Source organism: Plasmodium vivax, chromosome 11, assembly GCF_000002415.2.
Source record: "Plasmodium vivax chromosome 11, whole genome shotgun sequence".
Lineage (NCBI taxonomy): Eukaryota > Apicomplexa > Aconoidasida > Haemosporida > Plasmodiidae > Plasmodium > Plasmodium vivax.
Genome location: NC_009916.1, coordinates 45,910 through 60,278, shown reverse-complemented (window position 1 = coordinate 60,278; position 14,369 = coordinate 45,910). Strand labels below are relative to the sequence as shown.

General features: G+C 36.0%; 2 protein-coding genes across 2 annotated transcripts; both read right to left on the bottom strand.

Annotated features, from left to right (window-relative positions):
• Window positions 1-58: 58 nt before the first annotated feature.
• Window positions 59-3,443, bottom strand: PVX_115440 (hypothetical protein, conserved; the record flags this gene model as incomplete). Its single annotated transcript, XM_001616428.1, has 1 exon — window positions 59-3,443. Exon 1 carries the CDS (start codon window positions 2,666-2,668, stop codon window positions 59-61), a length of 2,610 nt encoding a protein of 869 aa, XP_001616478.1. The 5' UTR covers window positions 2,669-3,443.
• Window positions 3,444-4,096: 653 nt separating this feature from the next.
• PVX_115445 (U2 small nuclear ribonucleoprotein A, putative) lies at window positions 4,097-5,269 on the bottom strand (the record flags this gene model as incomplete). The annotated part of the gene is made up of 4 exons (XM_001616429.1): window positions 4,097-4,250; window positions 4,399-4,481; window positions 4,633-4,847; window positions 5,191-5,269. The coding sequence occupies 4 exons, from the start codon at window positions 5,267-5,269 to the stop codon at window positions 4,097-4,099; spliced, it is 531 nt and encodes a 176-aa protein (XP_001616479.1).
• Window positions 5,270-14,369: the final 9,100 nt, after the last annotated feature.

Genomic DNA, 14,369 nt, shown 5'->3' with positions numbered 1-14,369 from the left:
AATGCTGAACGTGCGTTGTCCCTAAATTGTGGGATGACTCGTAGCAACCTCCCTCCACTTAGACATTCCTGAACTCGAACTGAACCTTTTTGGGAGCATTCATCAAAAGAGTGGTGTGTTCATATTTGAAGGCTAGGGACATTTGCAGAATGAAGGGGAAGATTTCTTTGGGGATTTTATAATTAAAGTAGTACACGTAATTTTTGTCAATTTTAAAATTTTCATTTGGGGAAATGTTTTGAAAAATTTCACGGAGGGGATAATTCTTAAACGTGTCGATGGTACAATTGGCATATGTTTGGACATTCGATATGGAGCTAATTTTTTCAATAGAAAGTTTACTTTTAATGGTGTTGGAGAATATATTGTTGTATTTTTTTTTAAACAATGTTTCGTATTTACTTCTTTCCTTTTTATTATGTTTTTTTTTAATAACTGTGTACTGCATTTGGTCTTTTTTTTTTAAAGGCGGGGGATGCGGGGTATCTCTTTCTTTGCTATCATCCGCATTTTTTGTGTTACTCTGTGGCTGTTCATCGATTTGGTGCGTGTCGTGCACACGCCCATCATATATCACTTCGTAATTTCCAGAATGTTCCTCCTCCTCCTCGTCATCTAAACTTAGTTCTTCAAAAAGGACATCATCGTTTGTGGTGGAGTCGGCAATGTCACCGCTTGGGTTAGGCGCCTCCCCCGGAACACCGTTTTCCGATGTAGTTCCTTCTTGCGAAATTTTGTCCCCATCGTGGATGTCAAAATTGTAGACATCCATATTCTCATTGATCACATTATTGTAAATATCGTACACATTATTTTTGTGAATGAAGCTGTGCTTTAGGTTTGAGTTCACTTGGTTAAAAAAGTCAAATAATTTTTTCTTGTCGTAGGTTAGAGAGAATATGTCCATATGGGGTATGTCCTTGTAATAAATATTTTCATTCAACATAACAGAGAGGATTAATTCGTAAAATTTGATTTCCTTTTCGTGCGAATAGATCCATTTTTTTTTAATTTTTTCCTTTATGTTTTTGGTCTTCGCAATCACTGTGCTGTTGCTCAGACGAACAAAAATGACATTTATGTTTACTTCTCGCTTGGCGTTCGTTTCTTCGTCCGGCTGGTTGGCGGCAGCGCTTGTTCGGGGTCCCGTGTGGGGCGGCGCACTCCGTTCCGCGTCGCTCAAATTTGTGCTCATCTTTTTGCTCGGATTTTCTGACAGGTCCTTCTTCTCCCCCCCCTCCGCGTCCAGTTGGTACATATTTTCGTAATTTTTAATATGAAACGCGAAATCGTTAAGAATATTTTTGAAGTCCCTCTCGTTGTTTAGCTTGTCCTGATTTGACTTCTCCTCCTGGATAATTTGCTTCGTTTCTTTTATCATTTCTTCTTCCTTCTTGATCTGCTCGATGTTTTCATACTTTGAGTATCCATATAAAAAGAATTCTTCGTCTAGCTTTTTCTTTTCCTCCGCCATTATCTCTTGGAAGGTTTTTTTTTTTTTTTCATCCGGGGGAGTTTGTGCTTGCGTCGACCCTTCCTTCGTTTGATTGTTGGTTTTCTCCCCACTGGGTGGTTTATCCTTGTCAGAATTTTCCTGCGTCGAGGCGGCTTCTGCATCGTTCTTCTCGTTTTCTTCCTTGCTGAGTAAGCTGTCTACATCGGTTATTTCACCACTTTGCATATCTTTGATGTACATTTCTTTTATCTTTTCGACGTCCTCTTTGGTTATTATCTCTCCCTCCTCCGTTGACTTTTCACTGTCTTGGTGCATGTTATCTGAGTCGTCTCCCGTCTGTAGGCCCTTCCCATCTACACCATTCGCAATGTTGTAAAAATTAACATTGTTATACGAATTGTGGAAAATGCGATGGAGGGCATTGTACAGTGCCATACATTCGTACTGCCAATTGCAGTAATATATGACAAAGTAGTACTCCTTCGTTTTTTCATTTTTCATTTTTATATTTTTAAAAAAGTTATTTTTGTCTTCCTGTTCCAGTTTAAACATGTTAGCCCAATCTTCCCTTTGAATTCTTTCTGGCGTATTAAAAAATTTGAATTTATCCCCAAATTTTTGCATAAAATGGGATACTAATGTTTGATTCCTTTCGGACAATTTATTTGTCACATTGGAATAGGGGGGGAAAAGTTCACTCCTGTGTGCGTCCCAATTTGCTCTGCCCTGGGAAGCCTCATTCTGTAAGTGCTCCTTGTATAATTTATTTTTATACTGTTCATGCTTAAACAAATTTATTACAAAAAAGATGTATGCGAGAATTTCGTCACTATATTTAAACGTTTCGTAAGTGTATTTCTTTTCAACATTGATGGGGATGTTGTTGCTTACGTATTTGAAGTTTTTATTAATAAATGAGATATTTTCTTTCTTAATTTGTTCCCTTCTTTCCCTTTCTTCTTCTATTTTTTTTCTAATTTGCGCTTCGTTTTCTACATTTTGTTCATAACTGAGGGGGGGAGAAGGGGTACTGCTGCTTTTGCTACTATTGAGTAGGGTGGACGATCTGGGCTTGTACTTTTTGTGGGCTCCGTTCTTTTGGAGGTGAAGGAATAAATTCGTTTTATTCGTTTCGTATATTTTGTCTACTTTGAAGCATGTGCAGACAAAACTGAGCGCGAGGCATGAGGAGAATGGTAAAATTGTTTTCATGTTTTACGTCATCTTTTCGGTTCATCACGACGTGGGGTGTGTGTGGGCATGTTCGCAGGAGAGTCGCTAAGAGGGTGTGCGTCTTCGTCTGCTCTAGTATGTGTTGCGGCACGCGCACGTGGGTAACGCTGACGTTACTACGGGGGGGTATCTCGATCCTCTGGCACGCCTCTCTCGTGTGTTCATTACGAAGCTTCATTCGATATGTGCCAACAAGTTGCGCGTAATATGTTTCTCTAATTTTGCCGTGTTCACACTTGATTAACCAATTTGAGAGGCGCGCACACGTAAAGCATCATTCCATTTTATCTAATTTGGGTGCCTCAATGATTGTTTGATTTTGTATCGTCGTCCCAGTGCTGTGGTGCGGATGTGTTGATGTGCCAACGTGCTGATGTGCGGATGTACGTGAATTTTTTCATACATGGGTAAACGATACATATGTTGATGTATATGCATACTAATGCTGAATAGGGAGTAGCATGCGGGGGTGCTATAACGTGGAGGTTTGGAAGCATGTAATCCTCGCTGCTGCCCTTGACGGGATAAGCTAAAAACGTCGTTAAAAAGAACTCATTTGTACCAAAAAAAAACGGCTTAAGCCATCTGCATTTTTCACGTAATACTTTGTTTTTGCTATTTAAAAAAAGGCATTCGCGTTATTTTTTAAAATGCGACGGGAGTAAAAAAAAAAAAAAGAAACAAAGAAACAAAGAAACAAATAAATAAATAAATAAATAAATAAATGAACACACATTTAATTCTTAATTTTTACAAAAAAATTATCTGCGCAACGTACAACATAACCTGACAATTCTGAAATGTAGCCAAATGGGCGTAGCGCAGTTGCTAGAGATGTAAAAAAAAAAAAAAAAAGAAAAAAAAGAAAAGAAAAGAAAAGAAAAGAAAAGAAAAAGAAAAACTGTTTTATATAAAAGGGGTGAAGACTTATGTGTACATGGATATACGCACATAGCTATTTAGCTCATTACTTTTCGTTCATATTCCAAAAAAATTGAGAGTTATTAAAATGATGAATGGACGTGCGAACAAAAGTGAATATACAAAATGGAAATATTTGAGGAGTGTCTGTTTTTTTCTCTCCCATTTTTAATTATATAGGAGTGAAATATATGGGGGGAAAAAAAAAGAGGGCACTTAATGGATATCCAAATTTGCTACCCCTTTTATAACGTAAAAATGGGTGTGCTTATGTGTGAACAGAAAAAAAGGCAAATTGGGTAGGCATCGAAACTATCAGCTCGATTGAACATCTTCTGTAAAAAAAATAAAATAAAATAAAATAAAATATTATTTAATGTGAACATCGGAAAAGATGCCGCAGTTCGGGTGATACGAAGATGTCCATATGGGGTGCAAAAGAAGAAGGAATAGTACACAGGGAATGCACACCCCATGGTTAAGAATTCATTTTTCCTGCGTCGGACCTTTGCTCTCATCTGGACTGAAGTTCTTCATCGCTTCTTCTGCGGCTTCCCGATCCTTCATTTTTATTTTTATGAAATCTAGGTACCTCAAAGATGGCAAATTGTATATTAAATACTCGCGATAGTTTTCCAACCTGTTAGGGAAAAACGGGGGCGTCAAAATGATATGGAAGTAGAGGGGGGCGTCCCAATGATACGCAGGCAGAACGAAGCGTCGATAAACTGGCGTGTTAACAGCACGCCTACGACTGCGTCGTTATCGATGTAACTGGGCACACTTACTTGGTCACGGCATTTTCTAATAGGCTAAGTCTCGTTAAGTTTTTGGCCTTAAAGAGAGAGTTCAAATCGGTTAATTTTTCAATCTGCAAAGGGAAAAATAAAGTACTTTTCGTTTTAAATTATGTTAACACATGAATTGTAAAAGGATGCTGCAAAATAGGTTCCGTCCATCATTATGAGCACATCCATATTTCATCCTTAAGTGTGTGCTCATCCATGGCGTGTGTATATTACCTTATTATTTGTCAGAACTAGCGAATTCAAATTTGGAATGTTTTCAAAAATGTCACTGTCGATTCTGGCTATCTTATTGTTACACAGTATTAACGTTTTTAATCTTTGCAGATAGGGGATGTTATTTAGCTTAAGAATTTCATTATCACTCAGGTCTATGCATTCAAAGTAGTCCTTCGTCACTCCTAAGTTTTCGATAACGGTTATTTTGTTTCCTGAAAGGTGAGGGGAATTACAATCGTGTAAGTACGTCTTGAAAAATGCGCAAAAAGGTTGTCCCCTTTTTTTTGGCACACGTGGTTAGAAAGAGCGCCGATCTACGGTCTTAGTAACCAATGCTGCTTTACACAATGGCATACGTATGTATATATATACGTATGCGCATCTCCACGCACTTATGTATCATTTGGCGGTAAACATTGAACAGTCTGACACTCCCTGAAGGTGCAACTCTATAAAAAGTCACTCCAGCTGCTTTATATATACACGTTTTCTCACACGTAGGCACTGCACTTTTTCAATAACATTACTCTCTATTTTTTTTTTCCTTTTCCTTACCTCTTAACACTATGGTATTTTCGTTGGCTGGATTTTTCGTTTGATGAGCCTCATTTATCATATCGACTGTTATCCTCATTTTGTGGCGATCGTTCTGTGTACTTGTTTGTTGGACGTTCCGTAAAAGGGGGAGGATAAATTATTTGGTTCAAAGAAGCAAATTCGTGTTTTGTTTTGACGTATTTTTGAGCGATTTGCCTCAAGAAGTTAATGCAAATTAGGATATTATCTTTTTTTTTTTTTGGCAAGCGCTTCTTAACTGACATCGCATATTGAACTTATTGTTCCTCATGCAGGATGAGGATGGTCTTGTTGATGGGCACAAATATTTTTTTCATAAATGTTACCCCTATTTACGAAGAGAAAAGGCGTATGCCTTTTTATCTATTAAAAAAAAAAAAAAAAAAAAAGGAAACAACCTTTAAATCTTTACAAATTTTTCCTTTTTTGTACATATAAAAATTGTGAATTACCTTTTTCTGCATTAAAAACAGCTTGATTAAAAGGACTACACTTTTTTGTTTTTTTATTCTTTTATGTGAATGGCACATACAATTCATAAAGCGATTAGGGCCACGATATGTTTATTCCCGTGTTCACGCAAAATAAATTATCGTCAAAAAATTTCGAATTTTTATAAAATTTTCAAAGTTAGCAAATTTTTATCCTTTTTTGCGTTACGAATTAAATGGTTCGTATGTAATATTTTGTTAGAATGGCATTCCCGTTTGGCATCCCTTCCCTTTGACACCTTTGCCAAAGCGCAAGGTTGTGTAAAGCGAATTTCTGACAACACATTGCTCTTGTGGGGACCATGTGCAGCATTTTAAGTGAGAAAAAGGGGGAAAAACAAAATGGTGAAATGGCACAAATTGTTATGAATTAAAGCTGTTGTTTCGTTTTGCAGTCCTAAAGTGTGTTATATAATGCAGGGCTGATATGTAGGCCCCCTTTTGGGACGCTAATTTTGGTAAAATTGGATAATTTTATATACGCTTCGAGAGCAAAGACGGAAATAAAGCATCACTTGTCATTACAGGGGATATGTTTGCGTTCAAGTGAGCTGCAACAATGTGTACGTTCGCACTGGTATGTTTTGAACCAATCGGCAAAAAGAGGACATGGACATGTACATATTTCTGCCCATGTGAAAAAGCTACTGCCAAAGGGTTAACGCGTTTTTCCAACACTGACATATGCGCTGTGAAATTTTTTCCTTTTATAAGTAAAACCTTAGCGATCGTCAAAATTTACATACACACATAAATGTAGATGATAAACACAGTCATGAAAGGAAAAAAATTATAGAATGGGGAAACACCTTTCTCCTTATAACTAATTACGTTCTCCATGGTGTGGAAAAAGGCGGTACTAAATTGGGCAGCAATGTTTCATATAGAAAATACGCATTATTTGAGCGCCATCAAGTGTATGTATTAACAAATGGTTGTTACCTGCCTGAAAAATTTATGTTCATTATTACACCTGTATTTTTATCAAGGCAGTAATTGTGCCCAAGTCGCTAATGCATTTTTATTATCCTGATTTTTGAGAAGTGAGGAGGGGATTATTATCAAGCATTCATCTCGCGCGAATGCTTGTTTCTGTCATTTTTTCGTTTAGCCGTACTTTCCAAAGGAAATTGCAGTGTTGCATAAAATAAACATACAGAACTGCGCATCACGCAGCGGTTATACATGTTCTTATGTAAAAGAATCATATGAGGAGGAGAAAAAAAATCCCCACTTTAACTTACTTGTTAATTTCACTCTTTTGGATTATTAGAAAATGAATCCTTTTTCGCTTTTTTTTTTTTTTTTCTGCATACAATCATTCGAGTTTAGCGTCACTCTTAATAGCATATGAACATAATAATTTCTGTTAGTGCTACAGTTGTAACGTAATACAGATAAGGGCCGGTAGTTCAGTTGGATAGAATGCCCGACTACGGATCGGGAGGTCGTGGGTTCGACTCCTGCCCGGCCTAATTTTTTTTCCTCATTAAATGGAATAATATAAAAAGTACGAAAATAAGCAAAGGGACTTTTTTACGGACATTTTTGCTTAATTTTTTTGAGGAAATCTTTTATGAGTAAAATTATAGGCACAACGCTTATATAAATAATGTGCTAACATAGTGCATAGAAGTAAAAAATGGCATGAAAAACTGCCGTTTACTTTTTCGAATCGTTCTCTTTTTTTTTCTCTCATTATCCAAAAAAATTAAAATTATTAAAAATGTAAATTGTGGTAAGAAGAAAAAGCCCCCTATGTATAGAATAAAAAAAGATATTTAAATATGTAAAGCGCGACTTGCGTGTAGATTGACAAACACACAAAAATGTAACTTCAGATTGGCATAATTAATTGAAGTGATTTAATTTTCGCACAATAGTTGCTTCTTTAATGATGTGTATATGCGCACTATTGTAAAATTCATGCAATAATGATTCGCATAAAAAAATTATACAAAATTTTATGGAAAAATGAGTTGCGCTTTTAAGCATTGCCGCGCGTATAAATATACCGTTGCATTTAAAATAGCGTACTTCACAATTGAAGAAACGTGATTTTCGCACATTTTTCAAATTTATGCGAAACAAATAGGTAAAGAACAAAATAAATATGTTTTTTTATTTTTTTTTATGCAAAATGTGGGATGATTCTTCCGCTGCAATCGTACGTTTCGCACAGAACAAGTGTGCAAGTACGCACCCCTGTTGAAAAGTAATTTTTTAAGCAGTTATTCAGATATTAAGGGCTCTTCTGCGAGCACGAATTTTCAGACGTTGTGAGAGAGGTCATCTGTAACGACAACTTTGGCTTTTAAAACAAAATTCACCAAAAAAAAACAACGGTGCTCTAAAAAAAGTGAGCCCAGAGGGATTCGAACCCCCAGCCTTCTGATCTGGAGTCAGACGCGCTACCGTTGCGCCATAGGCCCAATGCTAATGGGTACATAATACTTAAATCCTATTCGAGCGAAATTCGCTCAGAAGCGAAAAGTAAACTGCGTCGAATCGAAGCTGTGTATAGCATATATGCATGAGCGCGACCCAGCAGCACAAATATGCATATACACAAATGTAATTGTTAAATATATAGATATACGTAAAAATATATGTTTTGATGTTTCATTTTATGCGCACATGTTTTTTTAAAAAAATTTGCAAGTACGTTTTTTTTTTTTCTATATTACATGTTTTGATGTCATAAATTTTCACCTCAAAAAAATTCATTTTTATTCAAATTTTTGCAGCACAAAAAAATTGTCAATTTGAAAGGGCGCAAATATGACCCTTTTCATGGTTAAAAGTGTTTATACTGGAAAAAAGCGTTATGATCAACAATTTGGGAATTTAAAAATTATATGTTTATGTAAAAAAAGGATATTTTATTGGCACAGTTTGGTAAGCGAAATGTTGCTAAATATATGTATAATATTTTTGCGGGCAAGAAATTTGCGAAAAAAATAAAGGAAAAGGTACGTATCGACGTTGGATTATAATCCCATTTGCGTGTCTCCATTATGCTAACATCTTTTACAAACAGCAGGAAATATATATATATAAATGGATCCTTTTTTATATGAAAGCCATTTGAGACATATTCACGGTTCATATTCATGCGCATTGGCTGCGTTTTATAGCTTCTACTATATATGGGGAAGCTCCAAAGCACATGGGCTTCTTTTTTATGAGGACTGTATTATTCCACAATAGAGTATGCTAGAAATGACATATTAATTAGCACCAGTGGCGTAATTGGATAGCGCAATGCCTTCCTAAGGCAAAGGTTATGGGTTCGAGTCCCATCTGGTGTAGTAATTTTGTTTATTTTGTTTAACAGGGAAAAAATATTACAGAAATTTGCAGGCAAAATGTTAATAAGAAATTGCATCCTTTTTGCGCATGTCAGTATGTAACAAAAGAATGCTAGTGCATTATTTTAAAATTTTCCATTGGAAAAAAAAGGGGAAGTATTTATTTTCTTTATAAAAAATTTAGGGGCATATGCAAATGAGCAAATTTCCATAGTTTCATTTTTGTATCCATTTTTATGCGCAAAAAATAATCCTTCTTCATGATCGCATTTTACGCTCGTTGGTTGCTTAATTTTCTATTTTTTTTAAAAATTATAAGCAGTTCGTTAATTTTTAACTGAACAAAACAAATGCGCAAATGAGTAGAAAAATTTCACGTAAATTGCAAAAATTGCGAAAAAGGAAGATACTTGCTGAGCGAAAAAAAGTACTTTTTTGGGAGGCACAATTATGCTTACATGATACACGAATTGCAAAAAAGCCTTTCGTTTATGTCATTACGTACTTGGCCTACCTCCCTTAGGATAATTTTCATTTTTACATGTTTCAAAAGAACGCCAAATGTATAGTACCTTCCCCGTACATAAGCGTTACTTGCTTCGTTACATAATACATATAGCATATGTTTAAAATTGCATATGTATGAAAGCTTTTCGAGGAAAGTGTTGCGTTTTAAACGGAAATAGTGAAGTAAAAATGGAAAGAATTCGTAAGAACAGTCTTGTGACGAGCAGAACGATTCAGTCCTGTTTGCAATTATTCACACATTAAGTTATAACATATGTATTGATGTGAATATGCCACTGTCTTATTGCGCGCCTATTACGATGGGAAAAGTGAATGCAAAATGGGTTATGTTTTTTTTTTCAAAAGAAATGGCTACACATTTTTTGGGGGCCAAATCGCATAGCGCTGTATTTACCGTTATCATCTACATGCATGTTGCATTTCACAACGGAAATTATTTGTTGAGATGCTTTTACCCAAAATAGTGTTTTAAACCGTGCTGGCATTTGCGTGGGTAAATTTGAAGCAGCTTTACCGTTTGTGGGGCCGAATGAGGAAGTAATATGTATGCACGTATACGGTGGTGAAATTTTATGCCCCAGGTATGTTCCTCACAATTGTGTACACCATATATGTGAAGCGTGGCCAAATAAATAATGTGCAGTTCAGCTGAGGCTCATGCTTATAACAACGTAAATATGCGTAATGGAAGTTTTACAGTTCCCCCGTAATCTGCTGGTTGAGCAGACCCTTGCAACATCATGCATGAATGAGAATGGAGGGCAACTTGATAAGGCAAAACGTGCAGGGTGAATATAGTGAAACGATTAAACCGAATAAATTTGCAGGTTATGTTGGAACCTTTTATAAGGCTACCAAAAAAAAAAACGCTATTTTTTAAGTTCATCATTTCTGTAAGCATGCGAAAAGTTTGGCTTTACAAAAAAGGGAAAGATATAAAAAAAAATTAAAAAAGGACCTGAGAAAAAATAAAAAAAAGAAGGGCGTGCACGGATTTGAACCATGGACCCGCTGATCTGCAGTCAGCTGCTCTACCGCTGAGCTACGCGCCCATTAAATGGTTTGTTACAATTATTATTCATTATATGATGTAAAAATATAGCCAACAGTAACATTTCGCGCGAAATTGCAAACAAAACATGGACATATTTATTTTCGCATTGATCTTCAAACATATGCGAGAAAATTTATGATTGAAAAATTAAAAATGCCTGCTCGGAAATATATCTTCTGTTTCAGTTAAGGCGACTTTCTGCATGTACAAACTTTTTGAGCAGTAATTTAAAAGGAGAAAATTTTAATATGAATAAAAATGCAGCATTAAATTTTTAATCATTTTTTTGTCCTTCCGTTATATGCTTTTTTGCGCTCACATGATGACATTTTTTTTGTAGATATAGCTATGGAAAAAGAGCAAAGAACGTACATATATGTCTCCCTGTACCTGTTCACTTGCATAACCATACTGATCATAATGCTGCTGCTGTTTAATGAGGTTTACAAGTACATCCGGCAACTTATGTTTTAGTCGCGGGGCAAGCTTATTTTTTTGTAAGCATCTGTGGTCTAGTGGTAGAATACTTCGTTGCCATCGAAGTGACCCGGGTTCGATTCCCGGCAGATGCATAGCGGTAAGGAGATAGGAAGAACCTCCTCATCTTTTTCGAATTTTTTGTTTAGCAAAAATGATGGCTACATATTTTTTAAGTTCTTTTCCTGCGTGCTTGTATTTATTTTTTTTTTTTTTTTCTCTTGGGTGAGATGTAATTAGCTCGTCGTACTTCATTTATTCAGCGATATATGCAGAATGCGGCAGCGGGTTTTCTGCAAAGAAGCTTTTTTTATTTTTGGGAGGAATAACAGCATATCGTTTGCGCGGTAGCATGAAAAAATATATGCACAAAGGTATGCGTTGTTTACTTTCGAGTTATCTTCCCTTTTTAAGCTTAAAAATGTAGCTATAAAGGAGTTTTTTCCTTTTCGTGTTCATTTTTGGAAATGGGATATTTTAACAGGGGGATGCATATGAAATAAAATTTTAACCAGGCCATTTGACCATTTTGAACAGCTTTTGGCATGGTAAAAGGCTCCCTATGAATAATAAATGCAGAGCAATTTTTATGGCAGATGTAGGGTTGCAATTTTATGCAAGTTCATTTCGTCAATTTTGAAAATGCGCAGTTATATGAATGTAGCTCTTTGTATGTAAAACTTGTTTTTGTTTCTTTTTCGTAAAAATAGCTTGACAGAATGGGATTTACAATGTAAAGATTGCTTTATGGGTGGGAATAAATAACCCTAATTAAGAATATTTCTCATTTTATTTTGAGGTGAACACATTTAAAGGGGAGCAGCATTTTAACGCGGCTATTATACGCTGCTGGGGATGTCTTTAAAGGGTTATATCGCCATATGGTTATCCAAACGGTTGAGTTGTCTGCATGTTGGCATCTCCCTTCTGCTTCTTTTTAGTGCATCCATTATGCTAAAGGGTGCATCGCACTTGTGAGCAATAGACATTCACACGCTGTGGCACAGTGTGGAGATGTAATTATATACATAAGTGGGTACCACTGCAATTTGCTGCTAGTTTGTACTCAATTTAAAAGGAGGCACAATTGCAAACGGGTATTAGTGAGTATATCATAAGCAGCTCTTTCGACTTTATTTTGTGCTTCTTCACCGAGTGGTATTTTTTCTGCGTCCTATGATAGATGTACTACGTGTTTGAAGCATAATTGTGACAGTGCAAAAGGGACCACTTAGGGAAGCGGAAAAGGAGGAATGACTGCAGCCGTTATGAGGTATATTCTGCTGGTGAAGGTTACAATTATGCTCGTGATATACATATGCATATTGATCGTCTACCAAGGACGCACCATATTTTGTTCGTCACAATTTTGTACATGGTGAAAAAATAACAGGATAGGGGAAAGAACCCCCAAAGTGCATTAACCACGTTTAACCTTAAAACGGATGTAATTCTGGAGCTACATAACAAAAATATTCCTCTGAGCAGGGTAATGGTAACGTGTTTAATAGCTCTGTTTCGTTTTTTATTATCCCCTTTCGGGCCAATTGCCGCTTGAAATAGTTTCACATAAATGGTGTATTTCTGTGCAGAGCGGTTCTAATGACAGAAATTAAAAGGACCGCTTAGCAGGGATAAAGGGTGCATTGTTCGGTCTGGATATGCTATCAAAAGGCAAAGCAAAGCCACATCGAAAGATCAGACCATCACATTTATGTGAAATGTCCCCAATGTAACAATTAAAGGAAGTTCAAATTTTTAAAAAACAGGTGAAACAGAATTATGCTCAATATTTTTGGGGGAGGATTAGTAAGATAAGGGGACATGTGACATGTTGTTTGGAAGACACTGGGGCTCCTTTGTGAAAAACGCGAATTTAAAAAGTAGGAATTGTTCGAAAGAACCATAACGTACACAGCGCATTACAGCAATTTAATACGCTTTATGAATGAGGAGGGAGGTAACTTCACGTGGAAAAAATTTAAAGCAAAATGAGGTTCATAGAAAAAAAAAATTTCCACAACGCCCTGCTAAAGGTTGATGCTCCCAACCGTACGCGTTAATGCAAAAATTAAGGAGTAGCAGAAAATGGGGATTTTTAAAAAGGGTTAAAAAGCTGGCAGCTCATTTAAATGTAGACAAGGGGCACGCAACCCAGAAGCAGAACAGAACATGACATAACATAATCGAACGATCGGACAAGGGAATAGTGGTGTCGTGTTGGCAATTTTTTTGAAAGCTGCGAAATGGTTTTGGGTTGTCCACCTCTACGACGCGTCTTGGTGGTATACAAATAAACTGTGCACATCGCGGACGTGAATTAAAACCGGTAAAGAACAGGTCATTTTATATGAACTCCAAAAAATGAAGGAGTCTTTTTACGATTTGAAATTTACGTGTAAACCGAATAATTGGCCAAAAGGGGAACCCTATCAGGTATACGACAAAGGAACACATGTGAATAGGCAGCACCTACCAAGTGTATAAATGCCCATATTTTGAAATCACATAATGTTACATAACTAATTTAAGGGTAAATATAATACGCGTACCAGATGAAAAAAGGTAAAGCAGAAAAAAGGAGAAAAAAAAACCTTATATGCATCTATCTAATGCGTATATGAAACCATGCTACTGTGAGAGACGGCAAAAAGTTACAGATGGTGGGCGTGAATGATCGATTAGTTGATCTAAAATAGCCCGGTTCATAGTACAGTTTATCACTTTTTTTTAATCTTTTACTTTGTCGTAACTGCGAAAATGGCATTTAAAGATATGATGGCAAATGAGGAACGGTATAAATAATATAGTATAATATGCGAACCCCTTTTAAGCATTATTTTATTTTTCATTGCGCAATTTCTTCATAGTGGTAAAGAGGTAATATCATCCCCTATTAATGAATAAAAAACAGGTTAAAAAATATATTTTAGAAAAAACTGCTCCTTCTGAGAAGCGTATTTGTATGGGTTGCGCTGCGAAGGAACCAGAAAAACGAAGAACAAGTTTATCTAACTGGGGGGTTTCTTATTGATATTTAAAAAAACTGGTAAACGCGACATAAAAAAAAGAAAGAAATGTAATGCGTTCATTTTAGAAGGCAAACTAAAGTGGAAAGCATAATATATATATAAATAAAATAGTGCCATATACTATTTATGTATTTTTTTGGGGAGATGCATTTTTTGAAGACCTACTACTTTATTATTTTGACGAGAAAAATACATGCGTTTTTTTTTTTTTTCCTTCCTCCAGGATTTGTTTTATTTCATGGAATTGAAGAACGGTCATAGTTAA